Source organism: Mesoplodon mirus (genome assembly GCF_964341445.2).
Source record: "Mesoplodon mirus genome assembly, chromosome: 3".
Lineage (NCBI taxonomy): Eukaryota > Metazoa > Chordata > Mammalia > Artiodactyla > Ziphiidae > Mesoplodon > Mesoplodon mirus.
In genome coordinates, this window is record NC_138978.1 from 88,978,236 (window position 1) to 89,001,415 (window position 23,180).

The following is a 23,180-nucleotide window of genomic DNA, read 5'->3' on the forward strand; positions in this document are numbered from 1 at the left end:
TTTATAAACCAGCATTCTTTATTCAGTTTGCTTGAAGACATAAAACCTGTATGTTTGTCCAGGTTCAGATGTACAAATCTGACCACATTTGTTAACATCACTACTGTATTTAATATTATTCTGGGAGTACTGGCCAATGAAATCAAAGAGAAATTGTGATTATTTTTTTTTTTTTTTTTTTTTTTTTGCGGTACGCGGGCCTCTCACTGTTGTGGCCTCTCTCGTTGCGGAGCACAGGCTCCGGACGTGCAGGCTCAGCGGCCATGGCTCACGGGCCTAGCTGCTCCGCGGCATGTGAGATCTTCCCAGACCGGGGCACGAACCCATGTCCCCTGCATCAGCAGGCGGACTCTCAACCACTGCGCCACCAGGGAAGCCCCAAAAATTGTGATTATTTGATTAATAACTCTTCTTCCCACTAAGTATATTTTTACTCACATTGTAGCCCTAGTGCCAAGCTCAACACTCATTCAGTTGTTGAATTAAATGAATGAATAATAATAGCCACCAGTTCTAAGCACTGTGTTGAATGCTTTATTTACATTTCATTTAATGTTCTCACTTTAGAGTCATGTAATTACTCCAGTTTTACAGCTTTGGCTCAGAGATCAAGAGCTAGTAGATACTGGGCTAGGTGGGAGATACAGAGAATTATAAAAAGATCCTGCATATAGAACTTATAGTCTACTAAAAGCTGAATAAATGCTTTAAGTGAACATAGAAAACATTAACATACTATTTGTGCATAGTTATTGCAGTATTGATATTTGGTCTGATATACCATGTGCTTTTTTTTTTTTTTTTTTTTTTAATTTTTGGCTGCACTGGGTCTTCGTTGTGGTGTGTAGGCTCTTCATTGTGGCGTGTGAGCTTCTCTAGTTGCAGTGCTTGGGCTCTCTAGTTGTGACACGGGCTTAGTTGCCCTGTAGCATGTGGGATCTTAGTTCCCTGACCAGGGATCGAACCCATGTCTCCTGCATTGGAAGGCGGATTCTTAACCACTGGACCACCAGGGAAGTCCCCCCATGTGCTATTTTAACGTACTGATGTAGCACTATTTTTGCTGGTATTAATGCACTTTTCTTGGAATCATTTGCATCTTGAGATGTTCCCAGCTAGTTACATACTCTACATTAAAATTTCAGATTGAGCAAGGGTCAACTCCACAATTTTCAAGAGGAAGAAGAAAATAATTGATAAAGAAAGCATAGCTCTGTGGCAAGAATAATTGTAATTTAATTCAAAGACTTTCTGAATAAGTAGAATATAAACATGAAAGCACTGAAAATGATATAGTAGCTGTTGGAACCTCCCATCACTACATGATGAAATTAAGGAGATAAAAACCAAACCAAAAACGCTTTTTTGAAGTAAAAGCTGTAGCTCCCTATCAGTAAAAAAGGTTTTAGTCCCTTTAAAAAAAAACAAAAACAAAAGACTGTTAAAAAGATTTTCTTAAAAGTTATGCAGATGAGATTATTTGAAGAATAAAGCATCAAAGGAAAATATGTAGTGTTAACTTGTAGCTTTCTCCTCACTGCTCTCTTCACATAGAAGATGTATCAGTAGCTAGAAAACTTTGCATAAGAATATGCACAATAAAAATGATGCTATTGGATCTTTCACTGAAAGGTTATGTTAAAAAAAGGTCAAATGAAATTTCATTTTCATGTTTTATAATTAATGGTCAGCAGTTTATATACTGTTTAGTTCATTTTAGAATATTTTATTACTTATGCTAGTTTATGTTAAAATAACCATGTATGTTTCACATTTTATAAATTTATGTTTGTAGTTGCCATTTTGTAATTACTTTTATATTTACAGAAATGTATTTATAATCTATATTTTAAATGCTTTAGTTTCACTTTTTTTTTTAAAGGAGTTATTGGATTCCGAACACTTTAAAATACTGGGATTAAAACTGATGTTTTAATATTAAATGAAGTAAATGCCAAAATAAAGAAATACTGGTATTAAAATTAGTATTTTAGTATTAAATGAAATAAATACTGAAAATAAATACTTTTGTAGTAGAAACTGTACATATTCATTGCATACACTCTTTGCATGTATTGTATATTTTGCAATAAAAAAGAAAAATATATAATTGAAAAAAGTACACTGCATAAACTATGCTTTATATTTGAGTATTCATAGAAAAGAGAACTCTAGTGAATTCAGTTATTCTAGAAGATATGGAATAAAAATTTTAAAATTTTGTCACCTTTCTGAAAATATCGTGTATCAAGCTTTATACGTGACCTGTATTTTAGAAATTTGTAGCTTAAAAATAAAAACCGTTCAGGGCTTCCCTGGTGGTGCAGTGGTTAAGTGTCCGCCTGCCGATGCAGGGGACACGGGTTCGTGCCCCGGTCCGGGAGGATCCCACATGCCGCGGAGCGGCTGGGCCGGCGAGCCATGGCCGCTGAGCCTGCGCGTCCGGAGCCTGTGCTCCGCAAAGGGAGAAGCCACAGCAGTGAGAGGCCCGGGTACCGCTAAAAAAAAAAAAAAAAAAAAACCGTTCAAATGCGACTTATCCAAGAACCACATCACTTGCTTTCTGTGTGCTCAAAGTAAAACTATTTCAGAAATTAACCAGATTTTTTTGTTCTAATGAGGTGGTTACTTTAAAAAAAAGATGTTCTCTATGTTTAACTTAGAAGGGCATTTGCTAAGAGTAAGAAGAGTTCATGCTGTTGCATCTCACAGGGTTTGTTTTGTTTTGTTTTTGTTGTTTGTTTTTAGTTACTAATCCATCTTGTTCAGCAGGATTTGTAGATTGGCAACACAGGATTTCTGTATCATATAATTTGGTTAACAAGGATATAGAGAATTTGGACAATAGCATACCTATTTTTGGTAGCCACTTCTGTTATTTCTTGGAAAATGAATGGTATAGACCTAGGTGATACTTTCCATTTCGATCGTGGCTGATTTTAACAGAAGTTTTGAAAATTACTTTCTTTTCTTTTTTTCTGCTTTTGAATATAGTTCCTTCTTCCTGGAATGCCTTCTTTTCCTGTTTCTAGGTGTCCATATCCTACCTATTTTCCAGGACCCAGTTTAAAATTTATCTGTTTGCCCATAGCTAACATCATACTCAGTGTTGAAAGACTGAAAGCTTTTCCTCTAAGAACAGGAACAACACAAGGATACCTGCTTTCATTACTTCTATTCAGCGTACTATTGGGAGTTTGAGCCAGAGCAATTATTCAAGAAAGGAAATAAAAGATATCCAGATCTGATTAGAATAAGTAAGATTATCTCTGTTCACAGATTACATGATCTTATATGTAAGAATCACTAAATATTGCACAAAAAACTTTTAGAACTAATATAAACAAATTCAGCAAAATTATAGGGTACAGAATCAGCACTCCCAGAGCAGTTGGGTTTCTACACACTAACAATGAACAATTTGAAAGGAAATTAAGAAAACAATTCCATTTATAATAGCATCAAGAAGAATAAAATACCTAGGAATAAATAACCAAGGAGGTGGAAGGGTTATCCACCAAAAACGATAAAACATTGCTGAAAGAAATTAAACAAGACACAAATAAATAAAAGATGTCCCTGTATATAGACTGGAAGACTTAATATTGTTAAGATGTCCATACTATCCAAAGCATTTTACAGATTCAATGCAATCTCTGTCAAAATCCCCATGAACTTTTTTGCAGAATAGAAAAATCAATTCTAAAATTCATATGAGTTCTCAAGGGACACCAAATAGCCAAAATAATCTTGAAAAAGAACATAGTCGAAGATTTCACATTTACTGATTTTAAGGCTTATTACAAAGCTACAGTATGGTACTGGAATACAGACATAAAGACTGATGTAGTGGAATAGAAAGTCCAGAATAAACCCTCACATGCATGATCAAATTATTTTCAACAAAGGTGCCAGCTCCATTCAGTGGGACATTTTCAGCTGGGAAAACTGGATATCCACATACAAAAGAATACAGCATGTACAAAAATTAACTCAGAATGAACATGAATCAAGATCTAAATGTAATAGAAGCTAAAATTATAAAAAGTCTTAGAAGAAAACATGGGAAAGTTTCATGACATTAGATTTGGCAGTGATTTCTTGGATGTGGTACCAAAAGCACAGATGACAAAAGAGAAAATAGATAATTTGGACTTCAGATTTGGACTTCATAAAACTTTTGTGCATTAAAGAACACTATCAACATAGTGAAAAGGCAACCCACAGAATGGGAGAAAATATTTGCAAATCATATATATGAATAGGGATTAATATCCAGAATATATAAGTAATTCTTTCAAGTCAACAACAACAGAAAAACCTAAAGAACCCTATAAGAAGTGGGCAAAGCAATTGAATAGACATTTGTTCAAAGAAGATATACAACTGGCCAATAAGCACATGACAGGATATTCAGTATTACTAATCATTAGGGAAATGAAAATCTAAACCACAGTGAGACATCACTTTACACCCATTCGGATGGCTGTATTAAAACAAAACAATTGTTGGCAAGAATGTGGAGAAATTGGAACCTTTGTGCACTGTGGATGGGAATGTAAAATGTTCCAGCTGCTGGGGAAAAAACAATATGGTGGTTCCTCAAAAATTAACCATAGAATTACTGTATGATTCAGCAATTTCATTTGGTATAGACCCAAAAGAATTGAAAGCAGGGTCTTGAAGAGATATTTGTACATCTTTGTTCATAGCAACATTATTCACAATAGCTGGAAGGTAGAAGCAACACAGGTCTATTGACAAATGAAAAGATAAGCAAAATGGTACTATATACTTACAATAGAATATATTATTCAGCCTTAGAAAGGACATTCTGATTCGTGCTACCATTTGGAAGAACCTTGAGGACATTATGCTAAGTAAAATAACCCAGTCACAAAAGACAAATATCTGTATGATTTCACTTATATGAGGGGCCCAGAGTAGTCAGAATCATAGGGACAGAAAGTATAGAATGATGGTTGCCAGGAGCTGAAGGGAGGGGAGAAGGGGGAGTTATTGTTTAATAGGTACAGAGTTTCAGTTTTGCAAGATGAAAAGAGTTCTGGAGATTGATAGTGGTGATGGTTGTACAACAGTGTGAATGTACTTAATGCCACTGAACTGCACACCTGAAATAGTTAAGATGATAAATTTTATGTTATGTATATGTTATTACAATTTAAAAATGATACTTAAGGGAATCAGTAAAACATCTTCAGTTTAAAATTTTTTTAAAAAAGAAGAATGTCTTGGGCATTTGTTGACCTAATTGACCTAATCAAATGCAGTAACTGTATAACAACACTGTATTTAGAAATGTCTTTTTTTCTTTGTAGCTTCATATTTGGAATTATATGTCCACTTAGTAACTACTTCTACTTTATAAAAGAGCAGATAATTTTGAATAGCAAGTTTAATTTTTTGATTTCAGAGCTTTAGCTTATTTTTAATGAATTAAAAGATAACTTTACACACATGCAAATAGAACTCTAGCCTTGACATCAAATTCTTTTTTTAAAGCATATTCAATAAAACCCTGCCATAATGTGACAAGTGAGATCCAAAAATTTTAATCACATAAAAAGTAGTGTAAGGTTTGTTAAAATGTACTGAACTAGTGAAAAATTGTACTGAACTGACTTTTCACTGAAGTGAGAAGGTTCCAAATGATCTTGTGTTCAGTCACTTTGTACCTTACTCTGAAGGACTTTAGCTTGCTGTTTCTTGAGAACAAGAGCAGGGCAGAGGACAGGAAACACATTATATTCAAAATTGTATAACCTCTCTCTAGAGGCTTTGCTTTTATTCAGTGATTTTTACGTTTGTTAGCCTTACTAGAAACATGATGTAAAAGTACCCTTTTGATTTTCAGAGACAAGGGTTTTGTTCCCAAAGATTTAAATTTGTTGCATTTAAAGAAATTTCAGCTGTATTAATTTGGGTTCTCTGAGAAGCAACCTCCCAAATGGGATTTAACTTGCAAGAAATGCATGTGAGAGGAAATGGAGAGAGAGCCAAGTGAGACTGAGAGAGCCATAAGACCAGGATGCAAGTCTGACCCTAAAGGAGGAAGAGGTGGGGGAAGGAAGGAAGATTGAGTAGAAGTATCTTAGGCTGCAGTGAAGTTCTAAGGAGAGTTTGACAAAGTTGTCAAGGAGTTCTTGAGCCAAATTCATCTGTTGGAAGAGTCCTTGGTCTCCCTCAACCAGATCTTTCTTTGTATCCTTGCCTTCTTCATTATGTGGGAACAGCTGGTGGTGGGAAGCCTGGCAGCTGGGGCCCTGGTCAGCTAGATCCCTGTGGTTAGAAATCTGAGAGCAATATTCTCATAACCACAGCACCATCTTTTATAAGCTATTTTTTATTCTTTGTGTGGAATCTATTATGACCTGCTAAATCATTGCCTTTAAAAGATATGGCTCTATTAATTAAGGACATTTGGTATTCATTTATAAACCATACTTGGAGGAGAAATTGAAGAATTGTAATATTTTTGTGTTGTCATATATATATATATTTGTTTATATTTATATATATTTGATGCTTATTGATTTAAATTATGAATGCAAAAGAGGGAGAGGTGCTCTTTTTTCCCCTTCAAATCTCTAATACCTATTATATCCTTATTCTCAAGTAATGACCTTGCCTCCAATTTTACTGAAAAGGATAGAACTGATCACAAGAGAATTTTCCACAAGCTACTGCCACCAAGCTGCCTAAACCTGAGTCCATTTACTCTGCCTTCTCTCCTATTACTATAACTGCTCATGCTTTTAGCAAAGGTTAGTCCCTTCACTTATGCATGCATCTACCCTTACCTACTCAGTGCTCATTGCCCCAGTTCTTCTCTTTCTTCTATATTATCAGTTTTCCTTTCTTTGTATTATTTCCATTAGCATATAATCATATTGTTTCTTCCATCTAAAATCCACTCACACTTAACCACACTTCTTTCTTTAGCTGTCATCCCATATCTATTCTCTCCTTAAAAGCAGAATTCCTTGAAAGTGGTGTCTGTATTCACTGTCTCTAATTTCTTTCTTCCTAATCTTTTTAAACCGATTTTAGTCAGACTTCTGCCCTCACTACTTCAATAAAACTGCTCTTGTTATGGTTGTCAGTGATCTGCATATTGCTAAATCCTGATGGTCAGTTTTCAGTCCTCATCCTACTTTGAGTAGCACTTGACAAAGTAGATCACTTCCTCCTCCTTGAAATAATATATTATTCATTTGGCTTCCAAGATAACAGACTTTCCTGGTTTTACTCTTAGCTCACTGGTCATTCATTCCTTCTCAATGTCCTTTGCTGGTTCCTCCTCAATTCCTTGACTTCTGATTGTTGGTGTGCAACAGAGCTTAATTGAGATTGCATCCAGGATCATGTTTTACCATATATCTTTGGGAAGACCACTTCTGTTGAATTCCAGGCATGTATTTAACCACCTACTCAACATATCCACCTGGATGGCTAAGGGTGTCTCAAACATAAGTGTCTGAAACCAAAATATTTGTCTTCCCTTTGGCCAAACTTATTCACTTAAATTGCCCCAGTTTAGTTCAAAGCACTGTATCCTTCTAGTTCATGGTGCTTAGAACTGATGTCTCTCTTTCACAGCCCACACTCAGAACATCAGAAAATTTTGTTGACACTGCCTTCAGAATATATCCAAAATCTTACCATTTCACACCACTCTGCTTCTTCCACCCTGGACTAAGCCAGCCTGATCTCTGGTCTGGATTATTGCAGTAGCCTTCCCCAAAAGTCTCCCTTGCTTTGAAGCAATTTTTATCAACAGAGGCCAGAGTGATCTGCTAAAAAACCTGTCAGGCTTATGCTCAGGACCATGCAGTGTGTTTTCATCTTACTCCAGCTTAAAGCCAAGTCCTTATGGTGGAAGATAAGGCATGTGTGATCTGCATTCTGACCCCTCACACCTCCATTTCAACTCCTCTTCCTCCTGCTCATTCAGCACAGCTTGCTTATTCAGCTTCTAGCTCTTCCTGGAATACATCAAGCATATGCAGGCTCAAGGTCTCAAACATTTTAACAAGTAAACCTGAAACTGTATTAGTTCTTTAGGTAAGCAGAAGCAGTACGGGTATGACTGTTATCCAAAGTAATATAGGCAGGAAGGCAGAATAAAAACACATAAGTGTTTGTGGTAAAAATAGAGTTGGAGAATGAGGAAATATGTTCTGAGTGCTTCTCTTTAGTGAGGTAAGAAGCAAGATTATTAGCTGAGAATGAGATGGATAGGTGATGGTCTAAGTTTAAAGTGAAGGAACAAGGTTCAAGATAGTTGGCTAGGGTAATGGCATAGTGAATCACTTCAGGCTAGATAGCATTAAAGCCTATTAAGTTAATAGGCACAGATTTCAAAGTATGACCAGTCAGCAAGGTTATTTCTTTTTCTTTTTTTCACCTTTCTTCAGTGGGGTGTGAAAGAGTTGATGAAGAGTTTAATATAAAACTAGGGTTGAAATTTGACAGAGTGGAGGGAGGGCAAGGACAGTGAGGCTCTTTGCAAGGAGTGATTATAATGATGGCTATGGAATCCAAGCTGTGAAGATGGAAATGAAGACAGGAGTGGGGTGAGGAATAGTAATAATGTGTCAGGATCAGTGGATTGAGGTGTTTAGCGGGGAGTGAAAATTATAGGCCTCGGGGTACTAGAGATACTGAGTTGACAGGGCCAGCTGAGAATGAGATTCTTGAAATTTATTGGGAGGAGAGGGGTGTGGCTAATGACAATGAAGATGACTATTGGAGTGAGTTCCTGAGGTAGCAGAGGAGAAAGTTTGTGAAGAGAAGTAAAAAATATATAGAGGGATGTTGGAAGGATCACCTGGATAGATTTGAAGTCACTAAGAGCTTAATTTAAAATTTAATTTAAAAATTTAAGTAAAAATTAAAAGATATCATGTATATAAGTTTGCAACTATCTTTTAAAAAACAAAACAAAAACACAAAATAAATCCAAATAATTAAGTTGATTTTTAAAAACTAAGAATATTCGTCAGTTTACTTTGGGGGTAGATGTTGACCCTCAATTGTAAATTGACTTGTCAGCGCCATGAGACTTAAAGAAAAAGAAGAAATTTCCACAGTCCCTTGTGAATCAAAGAATGAGAAAAGTCAGTTGTGTTAGATCTTAAAAATGTTTTTGGTAGTACTTTGGTGTTCAGAAGTGCTGGAGAAACTTTGGCAGAAAATTGGAGCCGTAGAGTAAGCCCAAACTAGGACAGCAAAGTCATTATTCTGCTTTTTAGTGAAGAAAGTTTTTTAAACAGTTGTGACCCTTGGTGCTTTACTGAAAGCACTTGACTGGGACTTCATTTGGATGCAAGGCTGTGTCAAAGTAATTAGAGAAACAAGGATTGAATATTCAGTAGTGGCTTCTAAAAAATTACAATATTTTGTGGTACATAAAATAGTTCTTTTTATTTAAACTACATTAAATATATCATATAGATAAAAGTAAGAAGATTGAGTAAATATAGAATTTATTACCACCCTTATTACTTCTTCAATAGAATCTTGGAGCAACATATAATTCATTTGATTTATGCTGAATGGTGTGGACATTTAAGTTGGTGTTGATGCCAGCTTTAATTTAGTGTTTTCCTTTTGTTCCCAAATGAATAAGGTAAAATAACTTTAACCATTTTACAAAATTAAAAGACAATACCTGAAGGAAACAGGAGCTTTCTTGAGTTTAAATATGAAATGGTAACGTTTAATCCCGGCCCACCTCTGACGGAGAGATACATTTTACAGAAGCTGTGGAAAGAATGAATGTTTTGGAAAAGGAAGTAAGGGGATGATTAAGGCAAGGAAATGGAAGAAGTTGGACTTGACTATAGTAATCCAGAACAAATCCTAGAAATAAGAACAGTGCTGAAAGTGGAAAAAATAGCGAAGTGAGGATAAGTTGCCTTTTTTGATGACTTAATATTCTTACTTATTTCTAATCCATAGGTGGTTTCAGAATAATGCTTAATTCTTTAGTTCGTCTTTCCCCAACATTTTCCATAGTCCAAGATATTTGCTGGCATGGAGCAGGGAGATGTGCGAAGGGATTGGAAGGTATTACCTTTGAAGGCCTAAAGCCTTAGGATTCTGATTCTTATTTTTTTATTTAAGAGCTTTGTACTTTGTACTTTATTTCGTGGTAGTAGAAGTCATTCCTCCATCTCCAGCCACCTTCTGTCATGCTTCCAAGTTGTTTTACTCACTCATGGTAAGACCACTAAAGAAAGGCTGAACGACTTCTTATCAGGAATGTTGTAAAGAGTGGTTATGACATTCAGTGTGTGTTTGTATTAGACAGTTTCTAACTTTGAGATTTTTAATTTGTTCCTTTTATCGAAGCTCCCCAGTGATCAAAAAGTTTTTTTCAGTCTTATATTCCGCTCCTGGTGAAAGTAATGCATCATTTTAAATAACACTATTTATAACAGTTATTCATTTGGATACTAAGAATATAAAACTGGCAGTGATTTAAAAAGATAATCTATCTAGTGCCATCCCATTTTGGTTGCTAGTCATCTATGAGCAAATCAGGTAAGCATTCTGGGCATCAGCTTCCATATTTATAAAATGAAGGGTCTGGGACCATTATTTACTAATAAACATTAATTACTATATACTTATTTATCAAATAAGAGCATGTTGTAGTAGAAAGAAAATGAGATTGGAATCAAAGGTTGATGTCCTTAATTTCAGAAACTTGGTTTTCTCACTTGTAAAATGCCTTATCAATAGAGTTTTGTAGGTGATATCTGGTAATATATGTGAACACACTTTGTAAATTCAGAAGTATATATAAATAGAATAGTTATTCAGTCAGGGAGTAAGTGCCTTGTATGTGCTGGACTGTGTGATGAAGTTCACTTTGTTATCTTTTCTGGTTTTAACATTTATTAAGTCATTGAATTCCATAAAAATACTAAAATCATTATGAACAAATGAAGCTATTTGTTTTTTGTTTGTTTCTCTGCTTTTTTATTTTTAATTCTTTAAAATTTTATTGAAGTATAGTTGATTTACAATGTTGTGTTTAATTTCTGCTGTACAGCAAAGTGGCTCAGTTATGCATATATATATTTTTCATATTCTTTTCCATTATGGTTTATCATAGGATATTGAATATAGTTCCCTATGCTATACAGTAGGACCTTGTTGTTTATCCGTCCTATATATAGGATATATATATAGTTTGTATCAGCTAATTCCAGACTCCCCACCCTTCCCTCCTCCACCCCCCTCTCCCTTGGCAACCACAGGTCTGTTCTCTATATCTGTGAGTCTGTTTTTGTCTCATAGATATGTTCATTCGTGTCACATTTTAGATGCCACATATAAGTGATATCACATGGTATTTGTCTTTCTCTTTCTGACTTACTTCACTAGTATGATAATCTCTAGGTCCATCCATGTTGCTGCAAATGGCATTATTTCATTCTTTTTAGTGGCTGAGTAGTATTCCATTGTGTATATATACCACATCTTCTTATCCATTCACCTGTTGATGGATATTTAGTTTACTTCCATGTCTTAGCTAATGTGAATAGTGCTGCTATGAACATAGGGGTGCATGTATCTTTTTGACTTATAGTTTTGTCTGGATATATGCCCAGGAGTGGGATTGCTGGATCATATGGCAACTCTATTTTTAGTTTTTTGAGGAACCTCTGTACTATTTTCCATAGTGGCTGCACCAGTTTACATTTCCACCAATAGTATAGGAGGGTTCCCTTTTCCCCACACCCTCTCCAGCATTTATTTGTAGACTTTTTAATGAAGGCCATTCCGACTGGTGTGAGGTGGTACCTCATTGTAGTTTTGATTTGCGTTTCTCTAATAATTAACGATGTTGAGCTAATTTTCATGAGCCTATTGGCCATCTGTATGTCTTTGGAGAAATGTCTGTTTAGGTCTTCTGCCCATTTTTCAGTTGGGTTGTTTGTTTTTTGTTATTGAACTGTAGGAGCTGTATAGAGGGAACATATCTCAATGTAATAAAAACTATTTATGACAAACCCACAGCCAATATAATACTCAATGGTGAAAAGCTGAAAGCCTTCCTACTAAAATCTAGAACAAGGTAAGGATGCCCACTTTCACCGCTTCTCTTTTTTTCTTTTTTTTGCGGCGTGCGGGCCTCTCACTGTCGTGGCCTCTCCCGTTACGGAGCACAGGCTCCAAACGCGCAGGCTCAGCGGCCATGGCTCACGGGCCCAGCCACTCCGTGGCACGTGGGATCTTCCCGGACTGGGGCACAAACCCATTTCCCCTGCATCGGCAGGCGGACTCTCAACCACTGCACCACCAGGGAAGCCCCTTACCGCTTCTCTTAAACATAGTATTGGAAGTCCTAGCCACAGCAGTCAGACAAGAAAAAGAAATAAAAGGTATTCACATTGGTAGGGAAGAGGTGAAGTTGTCATTATACAAAGATGACATGATACTGTATATAGAAAACCCTAAAGACTCCACATAAAAACTACTAGAACTGATAAATGAATTCAGCAAGGTAGCAGGATACAAGGTTAACATACAGAAATAGGTTGCATTTCTTCACACTAACAATGAAATATCAGAAAAGGAATGTAAACAAACAATCCCTTTTAAAATCACATTAAAAAAATACAACAAAATACTTAGGAATAAACTTCACCAAGGAGGTGAAAGACTTATATGCTGAGAACTACAAAACATTCATAAAGGAAATTGAAGATGACTCAAAGAAAGGGAAAGATATCCCATGCTCTTGGATTGGAAGAATTAATATTGTTCAAATGGCTGTACTACCTAAAGCAATCTACAGATTTAATGCAATACCTATCAAAATAGCCATGACATTTGTCACAGAACTAGAACAAATAATCCTAAATTTTATATGGAACCATAAAAGACCCAGAGTTGCCAAAGCAATCCTGAAGAAAAAGAACAAAGCTGGAAGCATGATCCTCCCAGACTTAATACTACAAAGCTACAGTAATCAGAACAGGAGGGATGGATTGGGAGTTCGGGTTTGACATATTCACACTGCTATATTTAAAATAGATAACCAACAAGGACCTACTGTATAGCACAGGGAACTCTGCTCAATATCTGTAATAACCTGAATGGGAAAAGAATTTGAAAAAGAATAGATACATGTATATGTATAACTGAGTGACTTTGCTGTACCCCTGAAACTAACACAACATTGTTAATCAACTATACTTCAATATAAAAAAAAAGTAAAAAACAAAAAGTGTGGTATTGGTACAAAAACAGACATTTGGATCAGTGGAACAGAATAGAGAGCCCAGAAATAAATCCACACACCTATGGACAATTAATCTTTGACAAAGGAGGGAAGAATATACAATGGGGAAAAGACAGTCTGTTCAGCAAGTTGGACAGCCACATGTAAATCAATGAAGCTAGAACACACCCTTACACCATACACAAAAATAAACTCAAAAACATTGCTACCATGTATGTCTTAAAACAAGACACCATAAAACTCCTAGAAGAGAACATAGGCAAAACATTCTCTGACATACATGGTTTGTAGCAGTGTTTCCTTAGGTCAGTCTCCCAAGGCAATAGAAATAAAAGCAAAAATAAACAAATGGGACCTAATGAAACTTCTACGCTTTTGCACATCAAAGGAAACCAGAAACAAAACGAAAAGACAGCCTACAGACTGGGAGAAAATATTTGCAAATGATGGGACCGACAAGGGCTTAATTTCCAAAATAAACAAATGATGCTATTTGAATGATTGTTTGGAAACTGGTATATAAAAATGAAAAGCAGACTTGTACTTTGTTGTCGAACGTTGTGCCTTGGATTCAGAGTAATGAGACCAACTTTAGAGTGTTTTTTACCCCCCTTGGAATTTCAAAATTGGTCTGCTTTGAGTCCTGCTTAGAAAAATGTAAAATATCTAGTAAAGGTATAGAATTTAAAATGGACATTTGCTCACTGAATATTTTAACATTTCAAGCATGAATCTTGTTTGGATCTCTTACTATTTACTTTGCCTTTTTATTATTTATATGAATAGTGCTAAGTTAGTTTCTCTCTTCACTTCCTTTTAAGATATTAATCACTCACTCTTGAATGTTTAGAGGTTGTCACACTTATATTGTTTCTTAATGTATTGTAATTAAAACATCTAGTTGAAAACCCAGATATGTTGTTCAATGGATTAAATAAAATTTATCTTAAAATAAAAAATGTTTCTTCTGTATTGAATGTTATTGCATTAAATCTATATTTGACATAAAGTCTTATTTACAGTTTGTGGATTTACAATTTGAGGCAAAAAGTAACTTATAACAGGGCTATATAGTATGATAATATTTAAATTTTTCTATTTCAAGACTTGCATTTTTTTTTTTTTTTTTTTTTTTTTGCGGTACGCGGGCCTCTCACTGTTGCGGCATCTCCCGTTGCGGAGCACAGGCTCCGGATGCGCAGGCTCAGCGGCCATGGCTCACGGGCCCAGCCACTCCGCGGCATGTGGGATCTTCCCAGACCGGGGATCGAACCCGTGTCCCCTGCATCGGCAGGCAGACTCTCAACCACTGCGCCACCAGGGAAGCCCAAGACTTGCATTTTTTAGAGGCACTTTTTTTTCAAGTCACATTTTCCCCCCAAGTGTTTACAAAGCAGAGAACTTTGTTTCACTTGTATTCAAACATGTATATCTTGCTTTTATGCTGCCTTTTATTTATTTATTTTTAATTAATTAATTTATTTATTTTTGGCTGTGTTGGGTCTTTGTTGCCACACGCAGGCTTTCTCTAGTTGAGGTGAGTGGGAGCTTCTCACTGTGGTGGCTTCTCTTGTTGCGGAGCATGGGCTCTAGATGCATGGGCTTCAGTAGTTGTGGCTCACGGGCTCTAGAGCGCAGGCTCAGCAGTTGTGGCGCGCGGGCTTCATTGCTCCGCAGCATGTGGGGTCTTCCCAGACCGGAGATCAAACCCGTGTCCCCTGCATTGGCAGGTGGATTCTTAACCTCTGCGCCACTAGGGAAGTCCTATGCTACCTTTTAATGCTGATTGCTATGCTTTTAGTTGGCTTTTATTGTGGATCTATTTACCTAAAAATATGTAAAGCTTAGTCAAATATAATTAACGTAATTATTGGGCTTCTCTAATATCTTCTGTTTGTTGAAGGGTGGGTTTCTTTCTGGACTGTCTGTTCTGTTTCATTGATCTGTTTCTGTTTTTGTGCCAGAACCATACTGTTTTTTAAAAAATAAATAAATTTATCTATTTATTTATTTATTTATGGCTGCGTTGGGTCTTTGTTGCTGCGCGCAGGCTTTCTTTAGTTGCGGCAAGTGGGGCTACTCTTTGTTGTGGTGTGCAGGATTCTCATTGTGGTGGCTTCTCTTGTTGCAGAGCACGGGCTCTAGGTGCATGGGCTTCAGTAGTTGTGGCACACAGGCTCAAGAGTGCAGGCTCAGTAGTTGTGGTACACAGGCTTAGTTGCTCCGCAGCATGTGGGATCTTCCTGGACCAGGGCTCAAACCCATGTCCCCTACATTGGCAGGCGGATTCTTAACCACTGTGCCACCAGGGACGTCCCTCCCATACTGTTTTGATTACTGTAGTTCCGTAGTATACTTTGAAGCCAGGGAGCATGATACCTCTAGCGTTGTTCTTCTTTCTAAAGATTGTTTTGGCTATATGGGAGTTTTTATGTTTCCATACAAATTTTAGAATTGTTTGTTATAGTTCTGTGAAAAAAATGCCAGTATTTTGATAGGCCTGGCATTGAATCTGTAGATTTCCTTGTGTAGTATGGGCATTTGAACAGTATTAATTCTTCCTATCAATGAGCATGGTATATCCTCCCCATTTGTTTGTGTTGTCTTCAATTTCTTTCATCAGTGTCTTATACTTTTATGAGTTAAGGTCTTTTACCTCCTTAGTTAGAGTTATTCCTAGGTATTTTATTCTTTCTGGTGCAATTGTAAATGGATTGTTTTCTTAATTACTCTCTCTGATAGTTTGTTGTTGGTGTATAGAATTGCAGTAGATTCCTGTGTATTAATGTTGTATTCTCCATCTTTACCGAATTCATTAGTTAGTTCTAGTGGTTTTTTGGTGCTGTCTTTAGGATTTTCTGTGTATAGTATCATGTCATCTGAAGACAGTGATAGTTTTACATCTTCCTTCCAGTTTGGATTCCTTTTATTTCTTTCTCTTGTCTGATTGTGTCTAGGACTTCAACACTGTGTTGAATAAAAGTAATGAGAGTAGGCATCCTTGTCTTGTTCCTGATCTTAGAGGAACACCATTGAGCGTGTGTTAGCTGTGGACTTGTCATGTATGGCCTTTATTACGTTGAGATGTTTTTTGCTCTATACCACTTTGTTGAGAGTTTATCATAAATGGATGTTGAATTTTGTCAGAAGCTTTTTCTGTATCTATTGAGATGATCATGTGATTTTTTTATTCTTGAGATTGTGAATATGGTGTATCACATGGATTGATTTGTGGATATTGAACCATCTTTGAATCCCTGGGGTAAATCCCACTTCATCATGGTGTATGATACTTTTAATGTCTTGTTGAATTTGGTTTGATAATATATTTTTAAGGATTTTTGCATCTGTGTTCATCTGTGATATTGGCCTCTAATATTCTTCTTCTGTGATATTTTTATCTGGGAGTTTGGTATTGGGGCGATGGTGGCCTCATGGAATGAGTTCAGAAGTGTTCCTTCTCTGCAGTTTTTTTCTTCTTCTTCTTGCGGTACGCGTGCCTCTCACTGCTGTGGCCTCTCCCGCTGTGGAGCACAGGCTCCGGACGTGCAGGCTCAGCGGCCATGGCTCACGGGCCCAGCCGCTCCGTGGCATGTGGGATCCTCCCGGACCGGGGCATGAACCTGTGTCCCCTGCATTGGCAGGTGGACTCTCAACCACTGTGCCACCAGGGAAGCCCTCTCTGCAGTTTTTTGAACAGTTTGAGAAGGATAGGTGTTAAGTCTTCTCTAAATGTTTGGTAGAATTTGTCTGTGATGCCATCTGGTCCTGGAGTTTTGTTTGCTGGGAGTCTTTTGTTTACTGATTCAATTTCATTACTGGTAATTGGTCTGTTGATAGTTCTATTTCTTCCTGGTTCAGTCTCAGGAGATTGTACGTACCTAGAAATCTGTTCATCATTTCTGATTTTGTTGATTTGGGCCCCCTCATTCTCTCTCTTATTTTTTCTTCATAGGTCTGGTTAGTGGCTTATTTTTCATTTTAAAGAACCAGCTCTTAGTTTCGTTGTTTTTTTGTTTTTTTAAGTCTGTTTTATTTATTTCTGTTCTGGTCTTCATGATTTCTTTCTTTCTACTAACTTTGGGTTGTATTTGTTCTTATTTTTCTAGTTCCTTTAGGTATAAGGTTAGATTATTTATTTGAGATTTTTCTTGTTTCCTGAGGTTGGCTTGTATTGCTATAAACTTCCCTCTTAAAACTGCTTTTGCTGTGTCCTGTGGATTTTGGGTTGTTGTGTTTTCATTTTCACTTGTCTACAGGTATTTTTTAAATTTCTTTTTGTTATTTCTTCAGTGATCCATTGGTTGTTTAGTAGCATATTGTTTAGCCTCCACGTGTTTGTGGTGTTTGCAGTGTTTTTCTTATAGTTGATTTCTAGTCTCACAGTGTTGTAGTTGGAAAAGATTTTTGATAGGATTTTAATCTTCTTAAATTTATTGAGTTGTTCTGAATCCTAGCATGTGATCTATTCTAGAGAATGTTCCATGTACACTTGAAAAGAATGTGTATTCTGCTGCTTTCAGTTGGAATGTTCTCTATATATCAATTAAATCCATCTGGTCTAATATATCATTTAAGTCCAGTGTTTCCTTATTGATTTTCTGTCTCAGTGTTTGTCCTTTGATGTAATTGGGGTGTCAAAGTCCCCTACTATTATTGTGTTACTGTCAATTTCTCCCTTTATGTCTGTTAATATTTACTTTATGTACTTAGATGCTCTTATGTTGGGTGAGTATATATTTACAGTTGTTATGTCTTCTTGGATTGATCCCTTGGTCATTAAGTAATGTGCTTGTCTCTTGTTATAGTCTTTGTTTTAATGTCTGTTTTGTCTGATGTAATATTGCTTGCCTGGTTTTCTTTTGATTTCCATTTACATGCAATACCTTTTTCCATCGTCTCACTTTTGATCTGTGTGTGTGTTTAGATCTGAAGTGAGTCTCTTGTTGGCAGCATGTATATGGGTCTTGTTTTTGTATCCATTCAGCCACTCTGAATCTTTTAATTGGAGCAGTTAGTCCATTTATATTTAAAGTAATTATTGATAGGTATATACTTACTGACATTTTGTTGGTTGTTTTTGTAGTTCTTTCTTTGTTCCTCTCTTCTTCTTTTGCTCTCTTCCCTTCTGATTTGAAGACTGTCTTTAATATTATATTTGGATTCCTTTTTCTTTTGTGTGTGTGTGTCTATTGTAGATTTTTGGTTTATGGTTACTGTGAGGTTTATATGTAGAAATCTGTGTGTGTATATATATGTATGTATGATTATTTTACATTGCTAATCTCTTAAGTTTGAATGCATTTTAACAACTCTGCATTTTTACTCCCCCTATCCCCCCAGCGTTTACTGTTTTGACATCATATAGTACATCTTTTTGTTTTGTGTATTCCTTAATTACTTATTATGGATATAGATGATTTTACTTCTTTGTCTTTTAACCTTCTTACTAGCTTTATATGTGGTTGATTTAATATCCTTTATTTATTTATTTACTTACTTATTTATACTCTTGCTTTATATTTGCCTTTGCCAATGATATTTTTCCTCTCATAATTTTTATATTTCTTGTTGTGACCTTTTCTTTTTCACTTAGAGAAGTCCTATTCACATTTCTTGTAAAGCTGGTTTGGTGTGGTGCTGAACTCCTTTAGCTTTTGCTTATCTGTAAAACTTTTTATTTCCCAACAAATCTGAATGAAAGTCTTGCTAGGTAGAGTATTCTTGGTCGTAGGTTTTTTCCTTTCATCACTTTAAGTATATTGTGCCACTCTTTTTTGGCCTGCAGAGCGTTTCCTGAAAAGTCAGCTGATAGCCTTATGGGAGTTCCCTTGTACATAACTTGTTGCTTTTTCCTTGCTGCTTTTAATATTCTCTCTTTATCTTTATGTTTTGCCATTTTAATTATAGTGTGTCTTGGAGTGGTCCTCTTTGGGTTAATCGTCTTGTGCTTCCTGGACCTGGATGTCTGTTTCCGTTCCCAGGTTAGGGATGTTTTTAGCTATTGTGTCTTCAAATGTATTCTCTGCCACTTTCTCACTTTTGTTTCTCCTTCTGGGACTCCTTTAATGCAAATGTTAGTGTGTTTGATGTTGTTCCAGAGGTCTTTTAAACTGTCCTCATTTATTTTTATTCTTTTTTTTTTTTTTTTCTCTTCAGCTTCAGTGATTTCCACTGCTCTGTCCTTTAGCTTGCTGATCCATTCCTCTGTATCATCTAATCTATTGTTGTTTCCTTGTAGTATATTTTTTAGTTAGTTCTTTATCTCTGACTCTTCTTTATATTTTCTAAGTCTTTGTTAGAACTTCTAACTTCTCATTCTCTTTGTCCATTATTATTCCAATTTCTTTGAACATCTTTGTGATAATTACCTTGAACTCTATTAGCTAGATTGCATATCTCAACTTCAGTTAGTTTTTCCTCTGGGTTTTTATCTCGTTCTTTCATTTGGAACATACTCCTCTCTTGCCTCATTTTGACTAACTTACTGTTTCTATTTCTGTGTGTTTGGTAAGTTGGTTACACTTCCTGACCTTGGAGATGTGGCCTTTTGTAGGATACATTCAATGCATCCCAGCAGCACACTTTCCTCTGGTCACCAGAGCTGTATGCTCCAGTGGTAGCCACTGTATGGGCTGCGTGGGTCCCTCTGTTTTGGTGGGCTGACGACTGGTTGGTCTGGTAGGCATGGTTTGCCTTTGGTCTGGTTGGTTGCCAGGCCCTGCCTTGTGCAGAGGCTGCCGACCACTGGTGGGTGGAGCTGGATAATGAGGCTTCTGGCTGAAGAGCCCTGAGTGGTCCCGGGGCTAGTGTTGGCCCAGTGGTGGGTGGAGCTAGGTTCTCACGTGGGTGGTTGCGGGGCTGGGGTTCCAGATCTATTGTCTGCCTGCTGTTGTGTGGGGACTGTTCCTGACATGGCTGGCTGCAGGATCTGGAGTGTTGCAAAGTTGGTGCTGGCCTGCTTGTGTTTGGGGCTGGATCCAAGGTTTCTTGGGGCTGGTGTCAGCCTGCTGTTAGGTGGGACTGTATCCCTGCCTGGCTGGCTGCTTGGCGTGAAGCATCCCAGTACTGGTGCTGAGAGGGTGTTGGGCAGGGTCAGGTCCCTGCTAATAAGCTAGAGGGAGGATTCAAAATGTCACTTGCCAGCACCAATGTCTTCATGGTAGAATGAGCTCCCCTAAATTGCTTCTGCCATTGTCTGTGTCCCTAGGGTGAGCTCCAGTTGCCTCCTACCCCTCTAGGAGTCTCTCCAACATTAACAGTAGGTTCTGACCTGGGCTCCTTTCAAATTACTGCTTCTGCCTTGGGTCCCGGAATGTGTGAGATTTTGTGTGCATCCTTTAAGAGTGGATGTTTCTCTATTTCCCTCAGCTCTCTGGCTCTCTGAAAGTAAGCCCCACTGGCCTTCAAAGCCAAACGTTCTGGATGCTTGTCTTTCTGGTGCAGGACACCTGGGCTGGGGATCCCAATGTGGGGCTCCTTGGCCAGAACTTCTGCAGTTGTAATTATCCTCCTATATATCCAAGTGGGTCCACTTGGGGCTGTGGGTCTTGACTGTACTGCATCTCTGCTCCTCCTACCTGTCTCATTATGGCTCCTTCTTTATATCTTTAGTGGTAGATCTTTTCTGCTAGTCTTTCTCATTAATAGTTGCTCTGTAAATAGTTGTAATTTTGGTGTGCCCTTGGGAGGAGGTGAACTCAGGGCCTTCCTACTCTGGCACCTTAGCCACCCTGACCTCTGCTCTTTTTTTAAAAGTGATGCTTAAAATCATGTGATAACCAGTGAAGACTGTACTAAATTTCATTGAATTTATTGACAAATATTTTTCATTGTGGTAAAATATAGGTAACATTACGTTTACCATTTCAAGTTTACAGTTCATCGGCTTTAAGTATATTCCTAGTGTTGTGAAGTCATCACCACCATCCGTCTCCAGAACTTTTTTCATCTTCCCAAATGGAAACTACCCATTAAACAGTAACTCCCCATTCTTCCCTACCCTTAGCCCCTGGGAACCAACCACCTTCTACTTTCTGTCTATATGCATTTGACTGCTTTAGGTACTTCACGTAAATGAGGTCATTGAGTAGTTGTCCTTTTGTGTCTAGGTTATTTCACTTAGCACAATATCTTCAAGATTCATCCATTTTGTAGCATGTGTCAGAATATCCTTTTAAGGCTGAGTAATATTCCATTGTATGTATACACTACATTTTGTTTATCCATTCATCTGTTGATGGACATGTGGTTTCCAACTTTTGGTTATTATGAATAATGCTGCAGTAAACCTGACTGACTAGAATCCTCTTGAAATTTCAAAGTTAATGGTAAAAGACAGCATGCTGGGAATTCCCTCGTGTCCAGTGATTAAGGACTCTGCACTTTCACTCCCAGGGCCCAGGTTCAGTGCCTGGCTGGGGAACTAAGATCCCGCAACATCGTGGTGTGGAAAAAAAAAAAAAAAGCATGCTATTAGAAATGTCCTTACTTTTCCTTTTGTGGTAAAAATGGTGATATGTTTAAAACAACATGGTGACTAACTAATGATCTCAAAAAATACTGTTTGTTGAGTAAAGAAATATATTTTAGGAAAAATTGTATGCTAAAAATTTGCTAGACAGTTTATTATAGTACACATATTTCTAGTATCTCAGCTTACAACGTTTGCTAGATTCTGTTTTGATAATGAATTATATTTTGAAGTACTGTTTTTGTGAACCACTAGAGGAAAGATATGTTGAAGATTTATTCTCAACAGGAAGTTTGAACAGTGTTTTATGGAAAAACCATGTAATAACCACTGATAAAGCAGTGCATTAATAATTTCCTTTAAAAAGGAAATTGGGATATGGTTGCAATTTATTCACTTCATCATTTATAGGTAAGCAAAGGAAATTAAAGTGAGAAGTCCACAGAACATTACAGCATATTTTTATTATGGTTAATTTTATAAAAATAATACCTTTGAAATATAGTAGACTTTTTACAGTATTTCCAAATGAAATGGGGAGGGACTATTGAAAAACTTTGTTTCACACAGGTTTGCTGTTCATCTCCTGTTGTTTCTAATTTGTTGATGTTTAATAAGTGGCTGTTAGTAATATGCGTTCCTAGCAGGTACTTTTGAGAATATCTGGTTTTTCAAGATAAAAGGGAAACTTTAATAGTGAATGTATAGTTGCTTTTCCAAAGAAACTTGAGCTATGGAAAAAGAATTTTGATGATGAATGTTTGGAAATGCATCCGTCATTGTAGAATTTTGTTGCTAAAAATGATGTCACCTGCAACTACTGTATCTGCACACTTAAAACATTAAAAGAAATTTATTGCTTGTTTTAAAGTCAGTGTGAACCAAGGGTGTGTGTGTGTGGTGGGAGGGGGAAGGGAGAGAGAGAGAGAGAGAGAGAGAGAGAGGGAGAGAGAGGAATTGATTTATAAGTAATTGGGTCACATGATTTTGGAGGCTTGACAAGTCCAAACTGCAAGGTAGGCCCAGGGAAGAGTTGCAGTTCTAGCCCAAAGGCAGTCTGTTGGCAGCCTACTGGCAGCATTTTTCTTGAAGGGGGTAGGTCAGTTTTTGTTCTAGTAAGTCCTTTAACTGATTGAATGAGGCCCACCCACATTATGAAGGGTAATGTGCTTTACATATTCCAAATTAAGCAATTTAAATATTATCTCATCCCAAAACACCTTCACAGAAACATCCGATAATATTTGACCAAATATCTGGGCAGTGTGGCCCAGCCAAATTGACACGTAAAATCATATTACAGTCAGTTTCAGCAGAGTTTAAAACTCCACTGAAATTATTGTTAAAATATAAAGATGGAGTGTTTTCTGATTAAGCCAAATTTTTGCATAAAAAGGAATTGGAAGGTATAGTCAACAGTGGACT

General features: G+C 36.9%; 1 protein-coding gene across 1 annotated transcript in view; it reads left to right on the forward strand.

Moving 5' to 3' along the window:
• FNBP1L (formin binding protein 1 like) overlaps positions 1 to 23,180 on the forward strand; it is a gene marked incomplete at its 5' end in the record, with an annotated part of 86,481 nt that overhangs the window by 13,269 nt on the left and 50,032 nt on the right. The window contains one exon of the mRNA XM_082615104.1: positions 20,493 to 20,601. Within this exon, the coding sequence (XP_082471230.1) occupies positions 20,493 to 20,601 (109 nt within the window). The remainder of the gene's footprint in view (positions 1 to 20,492; positions 20,602 to 23,180) is intronic.